The following is a 19963-nucleotide window of genomic DNA, read 5'->3' as shown; positions in this document are numbered from 1 at the left end:
GACTGAGCCACAGCTAACACATTTTGGGAGAATACAGGCCAACTATAAGTATCTTCAGCATTCATCAACAGTAATGTCTTCCTGTAGATTCCTTCAGACAAATGAGGAAATAATCTTTTAGACTTCTGAATAATTTTACACAGAATGAAATAAAGATTCGGATATTTACCTGGCATTAAAGATAGAAATTGAAGCACAAACAGCTTTTAAGAAAGTCGGAAACCTATAATATCATAACGGAGCTATGCAACCTTTCACGATAATAAAATGTGTTAGTCAGAGACAGTGGATTGTTCAGAGTAATGATATTCAGTATGGTACAAAAAAAAGATACTTGAACCTATTCAAGGTACAACCTACACAAGGGATAATATAAAATGTTTTCAAACAATAACTGGAAGTTGATGTCAATTCAACTGATTTCTACAGGTTTTCCTCCTGTGAAGATTAAGAACACTGACAGTTATCACCACTACAAAAAAAATGGTTTTATTGCTTTTATTCAACAATAATTCCTTATTTCCATTCTCAATTTCACTTGGTTGGGTCAATGTCCTTTCACTGGACCATTGCCTCAGCAGGTAAACTTTAGTTTTTCATTCAAGGTGTGTAATCAGAAATGCATTGCTGGAAAGCGGTGGAAGCCAATTCAATGGTAACTTTCAAAGTGGAATTATATTTTTAAATGGAAAACATTGCAGAGCCATGATACAACTGCTGGGGAGTCAGACCAATAAAGAACCCTAGCCAACAACTGGGACAGGCAATTGAGCCAAATGGTCTCTGTTTGTACAAGATAATGTTAAATACGCAACTGAACAAAACACTATTGATTATTTTTGTATTATTAATCGTAAACTGTTGTGAAGCCTGCCACAATTAATACTGAAAAATGCCATTCACTTGAAGGAAATCTAAACATGTAGCAGAATATTTTTATTAGAAAGATGTCCATGTTTTGAATTGATCCTGCTGCAATCTTTTATGTAGCCATGATCCACTTTAATGATCTTGATAATCCTAACAAATTTGACAGTATTTCAAACATATTTAAAATTCCATTCAAGTGCAGCAAATCAGCAAACATGCTTGACCTTATAAAATATATTTTTACAGTGATATATACTAATAGTCTGCTGTATTCTAATTATATGTATGACTTAGCTGATAACGTAAATAACATACCACAGGTAAGCAAACACCATTTTTTGTGTTACTCTATTTAAAAAAAAGGAGGTTCACTACTAGTAATGTAAATGATTTATGTATGTATGGCTGATTGAGTTCAATGTTGGGGGAGGAGGGGACAATGGTTGGAACATTCATTACTTAAGAAATCCACACACAGAATGGCTCAGATTTTCACACAAATATAAAGATGACATCTGGTTTCCAGGATACAGTTTGGGTAGACCCTCAATTTGGAAGTTCCACTTCCTTTTGCAAAACTAGGGAAAAGGAGGAAGGGGCATGACTCATACGAGGAAAAACCAAACTCAGAAGGGTTTGAACAGACCAAGGTGTCATTATAGCAAGAGCCTTAACCTGTATTGCAGGTGTCACCATTTTCACTAGTAGTTTTAAATGCTCTTGAATGTCTGTGGAACTGTTAAATTGCGAAGTTATTTAAATCTCTCCCACTTTAAATGTGTAAAAAGCCTGCCTGTGACAGCGAGAAGTTTAAAAAACACTCCTGGTGAAGCTATTTCAATCCTCAACTCATTTAAAATTTTCAAAATTAGGCAGTGTCAACATGAATTGAAAGAAAGGGGTCGGTTTAAATAGTATCAGAGATAATGGGAACTGCAGATGCTGGAGAATTCCAAGATAATAAAATGTGAGGCTGGATGAACACAGCAGGCCAAGCAGCATCTCAGGAGCACAAAAGTTGACGTCTCTGCCGTCCAGACATTAACCGCCTCAACCTCTCCACCCCTCTCACCCACTCCAACCTCTCCCCCGCAGAACGGGCAGCCCTCCGCTCCCTCCGCTCCAACCCCAACCTCACCATCAAACCCGCAGACAAGGGTGGCGCAGTGGTAGTATGGCGCACTGACCTCTACATCGCCGAGGCCAGACGCCAACTCTCCGACACCACCTCCTACCGCCCCCTCGATCATGACCCCACACCCGAGCACCAAACCATCATCTCCAACACCATTCACGACCTCATCACCTCAGGGGACCTCCCACCCACAGCCTCCAACCTCATTGTTCCCCAACCCCGCACGGCCCGTTTCTATCTCCTTCCCAAAATCCACAAACCTGCCTGCCCTGGTCGACCCATCGTCTCAGCCTGCCCCTGCCCCACGGAACTCATCTCCACCTATCTGGACTCCATTTTCTCCCTTTTGGTCCAGGAACTCCCTACCTACGTCCGTGACACCACCCACGCCCTCCACCTCCTCCAGGACTTCCAATTCCCTGGCCGCCAACACCTCATATTCACCATGGACGTCTAGTCCCTGTACACCTGCATTCCGCATGGAGATGGCCTCAAGGCCCTCTGCTTCTTCCTGTCCCACAGGCCCGACCAGTCCCCCTCCACTGACACTCTCATCCGCCTAGCTGAACTCGTCCTCACACTCAACAACTTCTCTTTTGACTCCTCCCACTTCGTACAGACAAAGGGGGTGGCCATGGGCACCCGCATGGGCCCCAGCTATGCCTGCCTCTTTGTAGGTTACGTGGAACAGTCCCTCTTCCGCACCTACACAGGCCCCAAACCCCACCTCTTCCTTCGGTACATTGATGACTGTATCGGTGCCGCCTCTTGCTCCCCAGAGGAGCTCGAACAGTTCATCCACTTCACCAACACCTTCCACCCCAACCTTCAGTTCACCTGGGCCATCTCCAGCACATCCCTCACCTTCCTGGACCTCTCCGTCTCCATCTCAGACAACCAGCTTGTAACTGATGTCCATTTCAAGCCCACCGACTCCCACAGCTACCTAGAATACACCTCCTCCCACCCACCCTCCTGCAAAAATTCCATCCCCTATTCCCAATTCCTCCGCCTCCGCCGCATCTGCTCCCACGATAAGATATTCCACTGCCGCACATCCCAGATGTCCAAGTTCTTTAAGGACCGCAACTTTCCCCCCACAGTGATCAAGAACGCCCTGACCGCGTCTCCCGTATTTCCCGCAACACATCCCTCACACCCCGCCCCCGCCACAACCGCCCTAAGAGGATCCCCCTCGTTCTCACACACCACCCTACCAACCTCCGGATACAACGCATCATCCTCCGACACTTCCGCCATTTACAATCCGACCCCACCACCCAAGACATTTTTCCACCCCCTCCCCTGTCTGCTTTCCGGAGAGACCACTCTCTCCGTGACTCCCTTGTTCACTCCACACTGCCCTCCAACCCCACCACACCCGGCACCTTCCCCTGCAACCGCAGGAAATGCTACACTTGCCCCCACACCTCCTCCCTCACCCCTATCGCAGGCCCCAAGATGACATTCCACATTTAGCAGAGGTTGACCTGCACATCTGCCAATGTGGTATACTGCATCCATTGTACCCGGTGCGGCTTCCTCTACATTGGGGAAACCAAGCGGAGGCTTGGAGACCGCTTTGCAGAACACCTCCGCTCAGTTCGAAACAAACAACTGCACCTCCCAGTCGCAAACCATTTCCACTCCCCCTCCCATTCTCTAGATGACATATCCATCATGGGCCTCCTGCACTGCCACAATGATGCCACCCGAAGGTTGCAGGAACAGCAACTCATATTCCGCCTGGGAACCCTGCAGCGTATGGTATCAATGTGGACTTCACCAGTTTCAAAATCTCCCCTTCCCCTACTGCATCTCTAAACCAGCCTAGTTCGACCCCTCCCCCCACTGCACCACACAACCAGCCCAGCTCTTCCCCCCCACCCACTGCATCCCAAAACCAGTCCAACCTGTCTCTGCCTCCCTAACCGGTTCTTCCTCTCACCCATCCCTTCCTCCCACACCAAGCCGCACCCCCAGCTACCTACTAACCTCATCCCACCTCCTTGACCTGTCTGTCTTCCCTGGATTGACCTATCCCCTCCCTACCTCCCCACCTATACTCTCTCCACCTATCTTCTTTACTCTCCATCTTCGGTCCGCCTCCCCCTCTCTCCCTATTTATTCTATCTCCCTCTCCCCATCCCCCTCTCTGATGAAGGGTCAGGGTCTGTTTAAATAGTTGTGTGTTCACATTACCTGGAAGGGAATTTTATATCATTATTTCCAGAAGGCATCTCAAATTCACAGTCTGACTACACCGCGAAGAGGTTATGAAAGGATTAGCTGTCCTTCATTTGAGTTTAGGAACACAGATCCATTTGTTTTCTTTAAATAAGGAACGAACAGCTGAAGAGAATTTAAAAGTTTTGAATGGGCTTTCATTATCAGGTTTTCCCCATTTTAGCAAAAGATGTAACAACTATTAAACAATTATATTGTTTCATCTCAGCATGGCTCCTGGGGTCTGCCTGGTGAATACTAAGGACATTGGCAATGGAAGGTGCAAAAAAAAATCTGCTGAGTGTGGAGCACTAGTATACTTGGAAAGTTTTAGAGGTCTTGGAGGTCAGGTGGGCACATGGAGGGTATAAGGCCATTCGGAGCAGGTAAACGATGTGAGTTAGCATGAATGGGGCAAGAGAGGGCCAGAATGGCTAATATTAAAAAAAACAACTGTAAGAAAGTCTCAGAAAATTATTGATAACGTATGACATGGTGTCCAACTTCGACCTCCAAACTGAAGCCTGATGCAAAGGACCAATATACTCTGAACCTCCTTCCTCAACCCCTAGGGTAGGTGGCAACAATGCCCTGAAATCCAGGATCAGCTGTTCCCTGCAAACACAGGGAAAAATTCCCAGTGAAACATTTCCAAGAGGATGCACTGCAAACTAAAATGTGACTCCTTTAAAATGTTTCAGCTCATGCCCATTATGTAATTCTGACCTCCCATGGGCAATAAGCTTCAGCACAACAACAATCCATTGGAATATTTGAAAGATATAACTAATGTTTCAAAATGGATATAAATAGGGACACACTGTCACTAATGAGGCTGAAAAACGTCTAGCCAATGCTTATATGAAGCATCCTGTGTATTCATGGTATGTTCTCCACTTATTCCCTGAACAATTACATTTTTTTCAGTCCAAATAAACGTGTGAAGTAATATCTATTGTCACTAGATCAACAGTATTTCACAAAACATTTTTAAACTCATCTTAAATTCTTCTCAGGGATTGTCAGACATTCAACAAAATCATACCTTGACAGTGCAAAGACCCTTTCTGAAAAAAAGGGATTGGTGAGCAAAAGGACATTACTAAACATTTGAAAATTTGGAGTTTCCTAATGAAGGGAAATTTGTACTAATAGCCCATTGAAGGAGGCTATAACTGGTTACAGTACAAATGCAATTAAGTCTCACCTGATTCCTGTTTAAGTAGTTTACATAAATTTCACAAGCTAGAAGTACTGAGGATGGGAAACACAGATGTATGGCTGGAGAGTGACTCAAACATGGAACAGCTTGTTATCAATAATTACAAGCAGGGAAAACTGGAAGGGATAACAGCGAAGAAGTTGGAATGGGAAATCAAAAAGCAGTAGCAAAGAGAATGGAAACATTTGAATACTTATTCATTAACAAAACAGGAATTGGATTAAAACATTGATCTACCAAGGAGAGATATGGGCCATGTTATAAAGCCGGATGTGGGCGAGAGCCAAAAGCATTGCTTGGGTGGGTTGGGGGATAAAATGTTTTCTGAGTGTTATAGTAAGGAATGAAGACAAATCTAGTGGGAGAGAAAGGATTGCAGGTCAAATAGTTTCTACTTGGTGATGGGACGGCAGATTTATAGGCACATGTTGCTCAGTCGGAAAGGAATCTGCTTCATCAAGTGAACAATCTCATCTGATGTTGAGGTTTGATATGATTTGAGTTAGCTGTTTTAGAGTTGATATATTTTTCTTAATTTCACCTCAATCAATTTTTCACACCGTATTCTGCTTCTGGCATCACCTACAAGTTCACCATTATGTAACAGTTATGGCCACTAACAATAATCAAAAATTAATAGATGTGCAGAACCAGGATAAAACAACTTACAGTTTCAACTGAAAACAGTGCATTTACAAAACTTGTGAATCAGATATTCCAATACATGCAGCATATTCAAGTGTGTGCTGCTTAGTCGGATACATTCCTATTATAAATAAATCATCCTCTAAAGCTATTTATTAAATGCCAATTTGCTTATGTCCTATTTAGTTTTTTTTAGAAACCATCTACCGTATCAAAAAACATTTTAAACACTTTTCACACACACTTCTCTACTGTGGTGATTGCACAATTACTAAAATCAGAACACTAACCTGCTACAAAGAGTGCTTTGGACGGACAGGACAGAGAGCAACTTTCTACTCCTCCACTCTTACTGCAGACGAGCTGGACTTTGCGTGCAATCTTTGCATTTCGGACACATTTCACCACCTCTGAGGGAGAGTGAGTCATTGATTACATACAAAGAACTTAAAATAAAAAAAAGCCATATCAGTTACCAAAGCAGATTAAGAGTTTTATTGCCATTTAAAATATTCAAAAACAATGTACATTACATTACTCAGTAGATCAGCAACCGAGAGATTGAAATTTTTTTTAATTCATTTGTGGGATGTGGGTGTCGCTGGCTAGGCAACATTTATTGCCTGTTCCTGGTTTCCCTTCAGAAGCTCGTGGTGAGCTGCCTTCTTGAACTGCTGCACCCCACATTCAAGTTGCACACTTGTAATATACTGTGATCTATCCATGTAGTTTGAGGAAAATGAAGGACCAGACATTTCGCATCCAAGCCAGCAAATGTGTCAGACAATCGGTGAAAAACAACAATGTGAAGTTAACTGGGCAGGATTCTACCTAAACTAAACATGTGGCGCTTGATCTCAAAAGTTAAGCAAAAACAAAATAAAATCAGAACAATTAGAGTGAGGAACCGAACATCACATGTCAAAAGTTGCGCAATTTAATGGCTTAGATAATAAGAGTTTTTAAAATCTGTACGCACGTTGTGTACACAAACAAGGTACCTAAAGTCTGAAGATTACTCAGAAGAGCTTTGTTATAAGAAAGTAGATGAAGTCAGGTGACTCCACCTGACAAAGATGCAGTGCACTGAAGGTTGCAATCTCAAATAAACTGCTGGACTATAACCTGGTGTTGTGTAACTTCTGACACCATCTAATTGGAAGAAATTACTGCTCATCCAGTGCTGTGTATTAGAAATTCACGATCCCTTGGAATTTTGTAGGTGTATTTCACTTCCTCTTTCACAAAAACACTGGGCGCATTCATCCAGAAAACATAACTCTTCAAGTATTCAGGTCAGTGTTAAGGTTTTAAGTACAGAATGGTGAAATTGCCAGTAAAATTCTCTGTATATGCTCAAATGTGTGTGTCAGGCATATTTCCATTTCCTAACTGGCTATTTGATAATGAGTGCTGAGCTAAAAGCACAAGTGCCCTGGGTCAGCCAGTTTAATAAGTGGAGACAGCCGTTGGAATCAAAAAAGTGCTAGACCAAAGAAAACTGATCGAAATTTGATAAATAACAATGACTAAACCAATCAAGTGGATCACTTCCTGAGTTGTTATGGTCTCTTTCTAATGTTCTTGAAAAAGCAAAAGAAAAAAAATCCAACATTTTTAAAACAAACTAAATTTGACAGTTGAAAAACCCTTTACAAATGAGGTGAAAAACAAAGTATAGCAAGTGAAATTAATGAAAATTTAGGCTATTGTAAACTTAGACTTCAATAAAAGAAGTTTTGTTCTGTATTTACTGGCTTGATTCCAATTGCATGATGTATCTCAAATTGTTGACTGTCCCAATGGACCCGAAGTTAATCAAAATCAAAGCACAATATGGTGCCTCAGTGGCTTGTGCCCAAATTTTCCTTGAAAAATTCCTGTTTAGACACACTCTCATGAACCCTATCATGGCATTCAAGAGCCCAAAAATAATGAAACTGTTGTGACATTCATTGTGGATGTACCTTCAAACAATATGAATTTAGAAAATGAATCCTACTGCTACAAAATTGTACAAAATGTTGTAGTGATACATTTAACTAAAAATGTCTCAATTACAACTCTACATGGCATATAGCTCCTTTTATTTTTAAAACAAAACCTGTTTGGACGTGTTATGATGCATCTTTTGGTCTGGATTTGAACCTGGATCTTCTGGTCTTTACTACCACTATACCTTCCTTTGTTCCTTTTCAATGTTGACTCTGATCAAACTGACTTTAAAGGGGCTCCCATCTTATCCTATTGCTTTTAAAAAACCCTACTTACCAACACAATCCTTCTTGTTCCAATGTAACTTCTTCCCAGGAGGGCACACACATTCATAACTTCCCATCGTATTAACACAACTATAATCACAGCTCCCATTATTAATACTGCACTCATCGATATCTGTCAAGACAAATTTCAGTGACTTAGAATAAAAATCGGTGCTGCAAGAGAAACAGTTCCATTTAATGTTTGTACATAATGTATTTATTCTATGAAAACAAACAAACATATTCCTTGTACAGAATTCATGTAATGAACAAATATTGTGACAGTAAATAAACATCTAGGTATGAGAATTAAATCAGTTAGTCAAGTATTTCACAATGGCAAGAAACAAGCCACACATCAACTGCGCATTTAGTGGAGAGAAAAAGAGCAATTTTAACGCCTAACATTCAAATGACATTTAAAAGTAAAATAAGTTGCAACTGCTCAAAGTGTAGCTGGCTGTGTGCTCTATTTATGCTACATCCTACATGGGATTTTCCCTTCACTATAACATGTTTCCCTATTCGGGCCATATCCATTTAATTGTTCCCATTAGTATTTGGCCCTTGACAACCCCCCACCAATTCCTATTCTTCTGCCTTGTGTCTCACGAGCCACTGAACCGGACTTCACTCATCTTTTTTCACCCTCTTTCTGCCTTCCCCAATGGGTCCATCATGGAATCTGTTCTGTTCTTAACAGCACTGACCCAAACTTCACCGCCCTCCTCTTTCACTAACACTGATCGCCGAAAAAAGTATCTGTGATCATTTTTTAGCATCTGTTAACACCCCATTCTCCCTATATCCTGCCAACCCTATTTTCTTCTGCATTCACACTTTCTTCAATGTGCTTATCATCACACTTTAAAACTTTGTACTGATGAGTCTCTGGTCCTCCATTTACTATAGTATTTCAAAAGGTTACATTAGTATTGACTAACATTGGATAGTACCTAATACTAATCATTGCAGTTTCAGTCCATGTGAATTATAATGGCATTCATCGTATTGAACAAACCTCCACAATGCGTCAGTCCATATAAGGTATAACCTTTATGACACAAGCATTCAAAGCTTCCTGGGTAGTTAATGCACATGTGGTCACATGTCCTTTCAAAGGAACACTCATCGATATCTAAAATTGGAGGAGAAACATTATACCATTAAAAAGCCTGGTCAGATATAGTGTAACTATAACAAGAACAGAGGAATAATACCTGCTCAATTTTCAAGTAGTGTGATACTGAAAAAAAATTGTTGATATTTAGAATATTCACAGTTGCATTTTTAATCTTCTACATAAAGCTGGTCAACATATATGGAGAACTTCAGCAGGAACAGCAAGATTGCAAAGCTCCAAAGGTCAACATGAGGAATGTAATATAGGTGTAAGTGATTCACTGACATTTACCAAGTGTACTTGTAAACTTAGTTTTCTCAAACAGTGCATAAAAAACATTCAAACCTCAATGGGAATAAAGCACAATGGCACCTTGTTAATTTCGCATTTAACAGCATCACCGGTTTCAGCTGCTCACAGAAGCAAAAAGTAATGAATTGTGAAAAAATAGCCAAATTAATAATTACATTAATAATTAGATTGATTTGGAAAAGTAGGATGAATTTACTCAGGGAAAATCCGGTCAAACCAACATGGAGGTTTTTTGAAGAGGTAACAGGGTTGATAAGGTTTATGCTGTTGATATGAGTATATTGACTACCAAAAGGCAGTTTAACACAGTTCCACATACAGACGAGTGAGGAATGTTATAGGTCATGGAATAAAAGCAATGTGAAAGTAAAAACGTAATCACAAAACTGGCTAAGGGATAGGAAACAGAGAGTAATGGTTAATGGATATTTTTCGGGGCGGGGTGGGGGGGGAAGGATGTTTGTAGTGGAGTTCCCCAAGGATCAATCTTGGACACCCTGCTTTTGCTAATTTATATTAATGATCTAGATTTGCATGTGCAAGGAATAACTTCAAAATTTGTGGATGATGCAAAACTTGGAAGAATTGTAAACTGTGAGCATAATTTCGACCACATTGGAGGAGTGGGCTGCTGAGGGGGCACAAAGTTCAGTGCGGAGAATTGCAAGATGCTACACTTTGCTCCAACGAACATGGAGAGATAGCATTAAAACAAGGGTGCTATTCTAGAGGGTGTGCAGCAGCACAGAGACCTGGGCTTCTATGTACACAAGTCATTAAAGGTGGCAGGACAGCTGGAGTTAGCTGTTAATAAACTATACAATGTTCTAGACTTCTTAAACGGGACCATAAAGTCCAAGAGTAGGGAGATGATGATGAATATAAGACACTGGTGAGACCTCAGCTGGGGTATTGTATAGTGGGCCCTCCACTACATGAAGGATGAGCATACATTGAAAGGAGTACAGAAGAGGTTTACAGGAATGGTCCCAGGGATAAGAAACACAGTTATGAGGACAGAGCAGAGAAATTGAGACTGCTTTGCTTGGGAAAGGATAAGGCCAAGTGGAGATTTGACAACAATTTTCAAGATGATGTGGAGTCACAGAAAGGTGGCTAGGGAATGATTGTTCTGAATCATACAGATGGAAATCCAGAGAGCACAGTTTTAAAACGTGTTTACAAAAGAAGCGAATGTAAGGACTGCATCATCTCGGAAGGCTGGTGAAGACACATTTAAATCGGTGCATTTAAGAGAACATTGTTTTAATTCAAATAATTACCCAGTCTGCTGGGTTATGGGAAAAGACAAGAAATTGGCTCTGTCTAATGCTGAGAAAGCCAATGCAGACACAATGGATCAAAGGACCTCCTTCTGTATCATAATATTGAGATCCTGTGAAATTTGAATAATTGAATGTCATAATATCGCGAGTCCTGCTGCAGTTGATTGAAAATGCAAACAAGACATTAGGACAAAACTAAATCCACAGCTGATAACTGTGGGTATTCTTCTAATTGGTCCAATGGGATGGAATTCTTTCCTGTAAAGAACTTTGTAATTTTCATATCACTTTCTGAAAAATAAAATTGTGGTGAAAAAGTTTAATCAGTTGATTGCCTTCTGAAAGGACAGTCGACATTTTGATGCAAAGCTTCATTCTCATGGAAGACCCACAGAAAACACCAACTTTGGGTGGGAACATAGGAGGTATGGTTAGTACGTTAGATGGCACCAAAATTAGACAGCAAGGGAGGTTACCTCAGAGAACAACGGGATCTTGATCAAATGGGCCAAGAAATTGCAGATGGACCTTAAGTTAGATAAATATGAGGCGCTGCATTTTGGAAAGGCAAATCAAAGCAGGACATTACCATTAAGTGTATAAGTCCTGGGGAGCATTGATAAACAAAGAGCCCTTGGAGTGCAGGTTCATAGTCCCTTGGCTTTGTTAGTCAGTGCATTGAATATTGGAATTGGGAGGTAACGTTGCAGCCATACAGGATATTGGATGGGCCACTTTTGGCCACTATGTGCAATTCTGGTCTCCCTACTACTGCAAGGATGTTGCAAAACTTGAGATGGTTCAGAAAAGAATTCCAAGGATGTTGCCAGGGTAGGAGGGTTTGACCTATAGGGAGATGCTGAATAGGCTGGGGCTATTTTCCCAGGCTTGTCAGAAACTGAGGGTGACCTTACAGAAGTTTATAAAATCATGATTCACATAGACAAGGTGAATAACTAAGGTCTTTTCCCGAAGGTAGTGGAGTCCAAACCTAAACGGCATAGGTTTAAGGTGAGAGGGGAAAAAAATTAAAAGGGACCTAAGGGGCAACATTTTCCACACAGAGGGTGGTGCATGCATGGAATGAGCTGCCAGAGGAAGTGGTGAAGGTGGGTACAATTACAACATTTAAAAGGCATTTGGATGGGTATATGAATAGGAAGGGTTTACAGGTATATGGGCCAAATGTTTACAAGTGGGGCTAGATTAATTTAGGATACTGGTTGGCATGGAGAAGTGGACTAAAGGGTTTGTTTCTGTGCTGTATATCTCTAGAACTCCAACTTCTCTTTTCCTTCTGTATCTTCCAGAAGTTGTCATACCCATCTTACAACACTCCATGACATCTTAGAATTTCGCCTCATATACTAAATGATATCATGGTTAGTTATTTCCCCAGCTGAAACTAAAGTGTGTGGTGGCAGTTTCTGTCTTCTCCAGTCCAATAAATGTACATATTTACTTAGGTACAAGGGAAATGAATTATTGGACAAACACACATCACAGTTAAGCAGAAGATAACCCAGATCACGCACGTTAACCAAATGGATTTTCCCGATCATGGGTTTGATTGCAATATTTTGGTCGGCGTTGCAAATCCATTGTTGGCAAAGTTTCTCATTATCTCCTGGCATTAAATGTGATGTTTTCTATGTGCTTCAGAACCCCTCATTTCCCTTGAAAGATGTACAGTTCATCCTGTCATGATTTTTAATTTTTTTCTTTCAATTTTAGAAGTTACTTTATTCATAAAATCTTTATACATATATAGCCACTAAAGCAGTTTGGCTCAGTACAGTACCATATGAAGAAACCAAACAAACATCAGAGTTTGACTCCACCCAGCACACAAGCCAGCACACATTTGTTACTCACATTACTCATTTACAGCCCTGGGTGGGTCCGACAGTTCATCCTGGTATCATATTTGACCCAGAGATGAGGTTTTAATCACATTCTGCTATTATTAAGATTAGATTCCCTACTGTGTGGAAACAGGCCCTTTGGCCCAGCAAGTCCACACTGCCCCTTGAAACATCCCACCCAGACACATCTCCCTATAACTCACACACCCCTGAACACTATGGGCAATTTAGCATGGCCAATCCACCTAGCCTGCACATCTTTGGACTGTGGGAGGAAACTGGAGCACCCAGCAGAAACCCACGCAGACACGGGGAGAAAGTGCAACCTCCACACCGACAGTTAATCGAGGGTGGAATCGAAACTGGGTCCCTGGCACTGTGAGGCTGCAGTGCTAACCACTGAGCCACCGTGCCGCCCCAAGGTCACACATTTCCACTTCTATGACATTATCTGATTCCAACTTACTTTATCAGTTGATAAAACACCTTGTCCACACCTTCATTACCTCCAGGTTTGACTATTCTAATGCAACCCTGGCTGAGTTACCACATTCTCCACTGCCTGAACTTGAGGCAATCCAATGTTCTGCTAACCATGTCCAAACTCTCACTACCTATCATTCATTGATCACATTTTCTCCCTGACCTACAGTGGCTGCTGGTTAAGCAACATCTAAATTTTAAAATTCAAACCTTTATGTTCATGGCTTTGCCACTCCTGCTCCTGCCTTGGAACTGTATTGCCATTCCGAAAACTTTGCTGGGCCAAACTCCTGCAACTCCTTCCCTAACAGCACAATAGATCACCTTCACCAGGATGGGACTTCAGAAATTCAAGGAGCCAGCTCACTACCTTCGAGAACAATTAGAGATGAACCATCAAATAGCTTGAATCTTAGGGTCTTAAAAGAGGTGCCTTCAGATATTGGTTATAATGGCTCAAAATTGCCTTGATTCTGGAAGGGGTCCTGTGGATTGGAAAACCGCAAATCTAACAGCTCTGTTACCAAGGTGAAAGACAGAAATCAAGAGACTTTGGACCAGTCAGCCTAACATCTGTCATAGGAAATATTTCTAGTTCCATTATTCAGCAGGTAACAAAATACAGAACAGAATGAAATTGCAGTCAGGCAGAGACAACATAGTTTGGTGAAAGGCAAACGTAGTCGACTGAATGAAGGGTACAACAATTTATAACTTATTTGGATTTCTGAAGGGAAATTAAGTGAGCTGCGACACTGATCGTTGCTGCACCAAAATAAATTTGTTTGGGAAACAAATGGGAATGGATAGAGGATTGATTAGCTAACAGGAAACAGAATGGCAGAGAGCCACTCCATTATCATGGCGATCGGTGCTGGTGTCTTAACTACTTATAATCTACATTAAAGGCTTAGATACAAGAACTGACTGTATTATAGATTTGTTTTTATTAAGAGCATAGGATTAAGGTGGGGGGGGGGTTAGGGACGAAGATATGAAAGGACTCAAGGGGCAACTTTTTCAGACAGGGTAGTGTGTGTTGGAATGAGCTGCCAGAGGAAGTGGTGGAGACTGGTAAAATTACAACATTTAAAAGGCATCGAGATGGGTATATGAATAGAAGAGTTTGGAGGTATATAGGCCCAGCACTGGCACATGGGGCTAGAATAATTGTTGATAATGGGCTGACCGGTTTGTACAGCACAGAAACAGACCCTTCAGTCCAACTCATCCATGCTGACCAGATAACCTAATTAATCTAGTCTCATTTGCCAGTATTTGGCCCACATCCCTCCAAACCCTTCCTATTCTTGTACCCTTCTTTTAGTGTTAGGCTTTTAAATGTAGTAATTGTACCAAACTCCACCACTTCCTCAGGCAGCTCATTCCATACATGTACCACCCTCTCTGTGGGAAACGTTGACCCTAAAGGTCCCTTTTTATATATTTTCCCCCTCTCACCTTAAACCTATGCTCTCTAGATTTGGACTGCCTTACCCTGGGGGAAAGAACCTTGGCTATTCACCATATCCTTGCCCCTCATGATTTTATGAACCTTTGTAAAGTCACCCCTCAGCCTCCAACATTCCAAGGAAAATAGCTACATCCTTTTCAGCGTCTCCCGATAGCTCAAACCCTCCAACCCCGGCAACACCCTTGTAAATCTTTCCTGTACCCTCTGAAGCTTAACTTTTCCTAGAGAAGGGAGATGTGAATTGAATGCAGTATTCCAAAAGAGGCCTAAGCAATGTCCTGCTCAGTCACAACAGACATTTCAACTCCTATACTCAATGCACCGCCCAATAAAGGCAAGCATACCAAATGCCTTCTTCACTATCCTATCTACCTGGGTCTCCACTTCCAAGAAGCTATGAACTTGTACCCCAAAGTCTCTTTGTTCGGTAACACTCCCCAGGACCTCACCATTAAGTGTATGAGTCCAGCCCTGGTTTGCCTACCCAAAATGCAGCACCTCACATTTATCTAAATTAAACTCCATCTGCCACTTCTCAAGCCATTGATCCATCTGATCGAGGTCCCATTGTACTGAGAGATAATTTTTTTCACTATCTACTACATCTCCAGTTTTGATGTCACCTGCAAACTTAGTAACCATTCCTCCTACATCACAGCCAAATCATTTATAAATTTAGTGGCAATATATGTAAGAAAGCAAAAGTTGTGAAGGTACATTAGGATGGTTTAAATGAGTGGGCAAAAATTCAGTCAAGCTAAATGTGTCAAAATATAGGCTCCTCCACTGGCAAGAATGAGGACAGAGAATATTATTTCAAAATAATTTAAAAAGGAGAGAGGGATTATAAAAATATGCACAACAGAAAGTATCTTGTTAGATGAATCACAAGAAGTTTAACATGCGGGTACAGCAAGTGATTAGGGACACAAAGATAATGTTGGCTTTTATTGCAAATAAAAAATAGGAAACTTTGCTGCAACTATATGGGGTCTTAGCGAGACTAAGTGGAGTAGCGTATGTGGTTTTAGTCTCCTTAACCAGGAAGGATAATAATTGCATTTGAAGCAATTCAGAGAATGTTCAGCCTGCAGATTCCAGAGCTGAAGGTCTTCTTGTATAACACAAGATTGAGCAAGATATCCTCATATTTACTGCAATATTAAGAGGGAGGTGATCTTATTGAAACGTATAAGATTCTTCACAAAGCTGACAGACTGAAATGCTTAGAGGATGTTTCTTTCTTATGGGAGAGTTGAAAACTGCTTGGGGCATAGTTTACAAATAAGCCAAGAGTCTCATTTAAGATGGAAATGGAAAAACGGTTCTTTCAGCAGTGTGTTACACAATTGAATTCTCTTCTACAGAGAGCAATGGAGGCTGAGTCATTAAATGTCTTCAAGGCTGAGCTGGACAGGTATTTTGATTGACAGAAGAGTCAAGGGTTATAGAGGGCAGATAGGGAACTGGCAAAGCTGCACGCAGATGAGCTATGATCTTATTGCCTAACAGCAAGTTCGAGGGACTGAATGGTCCAATTTCTTGTGATCTTGGATGTTGGCTTACCAACAATGTTCACATTTTACAAAATAATATCTTTGAAAAGAAACAGGCTGGTTAAGGTTTAAGACCCCATACATTTTCAGTAAAAGAACAACACTGCAACAGAACCAACTCCAATAAAATTTTCTTTGGATGTTGTGTTTCATGCACCTGGTCAACTTATTCTTTAAAAACATTTTCATAATGAGTATTCAAACGATTAGGACGTGCGTTGTGTTAACATTTTGTGTCTTGATTCCAGATTTGAATCTGGAGGAGATTGGTGGAACGAATACATCTTAGGGGAATTTTCACCAATGCATTAGTCCATGGTGTAGTGACCTGCTTGAAAGACACGTCTACCTGATTTCCTATCAGACTGTTAAAATCTACTCTTCACTTTCACTAGCAGCTTGCTTGCAGTTTGTGCTCCTTGTTATCATTAAAGTGTTCAGATTTCAGAACAGATTGGCACGAATTTGGCAAACACAGTTATGGAATATAACTGGAAACAGAAATCACACTGACGCTCTACAATTAAGTTGAAGCACATTTATTAATGCATTTTGAAAGTTTTACTTTGCATCTGGTTGTGTTATAGTGGAGTTGAGAGTATCTTGTCCACACTCAGTACCCAACTTCAAAAGCTCTTCTATTTCCCAGCACCACCATCTCTCAGTTTAACTAACACCAAAGCAGAGGAAGCTTAATGTTGCTATCAAAGACATGTAAACTAAATTACATTTTGCCCTGTAATACAAAGCAATATAAAGAGCATGCTCATACAATCAAATTCTCAATGACTAGTAATTTACACATAAAGAGATTTCAGTCTATAAAACCAACTACTTAGCACATTCTGGTCAATTTCCCCCGCAGCAACCTATAAATCAACTGTGTACTGCTTTGCTCAAGATATCCATCAATTTACAAAGCTAGAGGAACAGAATAAAATATTAATGACAAACTGTGTCTGGAGTTAATTACAGAGCAAACTCCCTCAGTGAGTGGTGCGGGTGTTAATGCCCATAAGAAACAGACTGCTGATACTGCACTGCTTTGTCTGCAAGCAGCTGCTCCCAATAAAGTTGCCCAAGGGGGAAGATACTAATATTAAGGCAAAATCCTACTCTCAGTTCCTGTGGATTTTCTTTGTGCTATCTAAACCAATTACTCTAATTATTGAAATGCACATCGTGGGATTAAACAGAAGGGAGTTGGGGGAAGAGAAAAACTAATAACCAAACATAATATGGATCAGTATCATTATCCATTTAGGAAGTAGTTTTTTTTATTAAAATTAGTTTGCTTCGAATGATAGAAAATCAACAATAATGATGATGATGTCGGCCCTTGCTTAATCAACTCTAAAAGACAACGAGAGTCTGCCCAGTTAAGTTTACTTTTCGTTGATAGTGCTATGTCTTACACTATACCTATGACCACTAGAGGGTGCTTTCACATTTGTCTTTATTCCTCCAATAAAGGTAACAAATTTACTCTAATCGCTACCCTGGCTCCAATTCGCCTCATTAAGTATTAAGTTACAACCTAATTTTTCAAACCAACAGCATACACCTGCTTACTTCAGTATCAGAGTTGCACAAGATGGGCTATGACAAACTGAACGGCCGTTATGATGCAGTAGTAATGTCCCGACCTCTGGATCAGAAGGCCTCGGTTCAAGTCCCACCTGCTCAGCATACTTGAACAGACTGAGTAAAATATCTACTCTGCTATCAACCTTGGCATCTTGTACTCGGGCTCATCCACAACCACCTACCTACTGCCCATTTCCTGCTACGTTACTAGCTGGCTTGCTACCTGGTTTCTCCACCCCTCCAAGATTTCCTCTGCCCTATTGAAGGGGTTCTGTTCTCGCTCACCTGCTGATTGCTGCAATCTACTCAGACATGATCATAAATGTGGCTTCTCACTGTCAAGCTGTTTCTACTGTGCCTCAATCTGTTGCTATCAGCATTCAGCATGATTTATGTTCCCGCTTTGCCCATTCTCCGACTGAACTTTCTGCACCCTGTTCTCTTGTTGTTCACACCTCTCATTTAGACACATCATCATGGTCTCCTGACCTGTACACATGCTTCTCTCTTGACCTACTGCCAATAAGATCTGTTCTGCAAATGTATAATCCGGTTTAGGTACCTTCACCATTAAAAAGAACTGCACACTGGCCACGGTCTCATTTCTTCTCAAAATGCTGCTTCAAATTTGATCTTCAATAGCTTTCCTCAACTCATTCCTCCGAATCTTCTAGTTTCTTGGAAATTTTAAATTGCAGCACTCTTAATTTTATAGTTCTTCAAAAATGTGCCCTCAATTTGAGAAACCAGAACTCACATTTATTATTTGCCACCCATTCTATGTTCTGACAGTAATCTTGCCCAACACATCCTTTAGCAAGCTCGCCTATTAAAGATCTTGCATAGGGCCCATACTCCAAGGTAAAATTTCCTATGGGAGGTGCAATGTAAAAATTTCAGACTTGACTATACAGGAGACCTACCCACAACACAATATAGCACCAATATTCTGAAGATTAAAACCAACACTGTATAACAACCATTATTTTTAAGACAGTTAGGAATAATGGAACCTGGTAGTCCACTATATAATCTAACACTAGGTTTAGCCCCAAAGCATCAACTGTGTCAGAAGAAGACAGAGAGACTGAGAGAAAGTGAGAGTTTCTTAGGAAACATGAGAGAAAACGTGTAAATTCTAGAAAAAGAGAGCACGTGCACAAGTCATGGAAACACTAAGTGAGAGAAAGCCTCAGAAAAACTGCAAGAGCAAGAGCGCAAACATGCAAGTCCTGGACAGAGTCCTAGAGAGCAAGATCACACAAGTTCTAAAGAGAGAAAGACAGAAAGTGAGAGCACAGTCTTTGAGAGTTTGAGGAGCTTTTGGATGCCAAGCAAAATGCAGGAGGGAAGAGGTTTCTTGGTGGAAGAAATAGAACCCATGAAAATTACATGGTTTTGAAAGATTATTCCTGGAACAACCAGAGAAGGGAATCATCTGTGTCAGCTGTACTGCAACAGTTAGTTTGTGACTTCTCAGAAAACTGACGGAAAGGAGCTTCAACGCTTTCCCGATACTACAACTCAAAAGAAAATGGGTCAAAATGAGTCCATTGGAACTGGACAGAACTTTGAACTGTGGCCTATAAACACTGCAATTCTATGGAGAGCATGCTGTAGTGCATTAATGCGCAGTAAAGATGTTAGAGCTGTTAAGAAACTAATAAGTGGAATTTTCTGTACCATAGTGTATTTATTGTCTATTGAGCAATTCGTAAGTAATTGTTATTTTTAAGATTGTTTGTTACAATAAAAATCTTAAAACTTAAAATCTTACTGCACAACCCTTTAAATCCACTATAAGAAATTCAAGAATCTTTTCAAATCAGCTGCTGCAGGGGTCATGACAAAAGGTTGTATAGTTTTTGAGGGGAAAACATTTCAGGAGCCTGAAAGGGTGGTGGAAGTAGAATCCTTT

The 19963-nt window shown here is 40.9% G+C and overlaps 1 protein-coding gene across 3 annotated transcripts in view; it reads right to left on the bottom strand.

The window, feature by feature from the left end:
- scube1 (signal peptide, CUB domain, EGF-like 1) overlaps window positions 1-19963 on the bottom strand; it is a 271582-nt gene that overhangs the window by 39537 nt on the left and 212082 nt on the right. For all 3 annotated transcript variants that reach the window (XR_007249346.2, XM_048548867.2, XM_048548868.2), the window contains 3 exons: window positions 9381-9497; window positions 8370-8492; window positions 6389-6508 (listed from right to left, as the gene is read on the bottom strand). Coding sequence is in view for 2 of the 3 variants with exons in the window: in XM_048548867.2 (XP_048404824.1) it covers window positions 6389-6508; window positions 8370-8492; window positions 9381-9497 (360 nt within the window). In the remaining variant the exon portion in view is untranslated. The remainder of the gene's footprint in view (window positions 1-6388; window positions 6509-8369; window positions 8493-9380; window positions 9498-19963) is intronic.

This window comes from Stegostoma tigrinum, chromosome 18 (assembly GCF_030684315.1).
Source record: "Stegostoma tigrinum isolate sSteTig4 chromosome 18, sSteTig4.hap1, whole genome shotgun sequence".
Lineage (NCBI taxonomy): Eukaryota > Metazoa > Chordata > Chondrichthyes > Orectolobiformes > Stegostomatidae > Stegostoma > Stegostoma tigrinum.
This window is presented reverse-complemented; position numbering and strand designations above follow the sequence as displayed.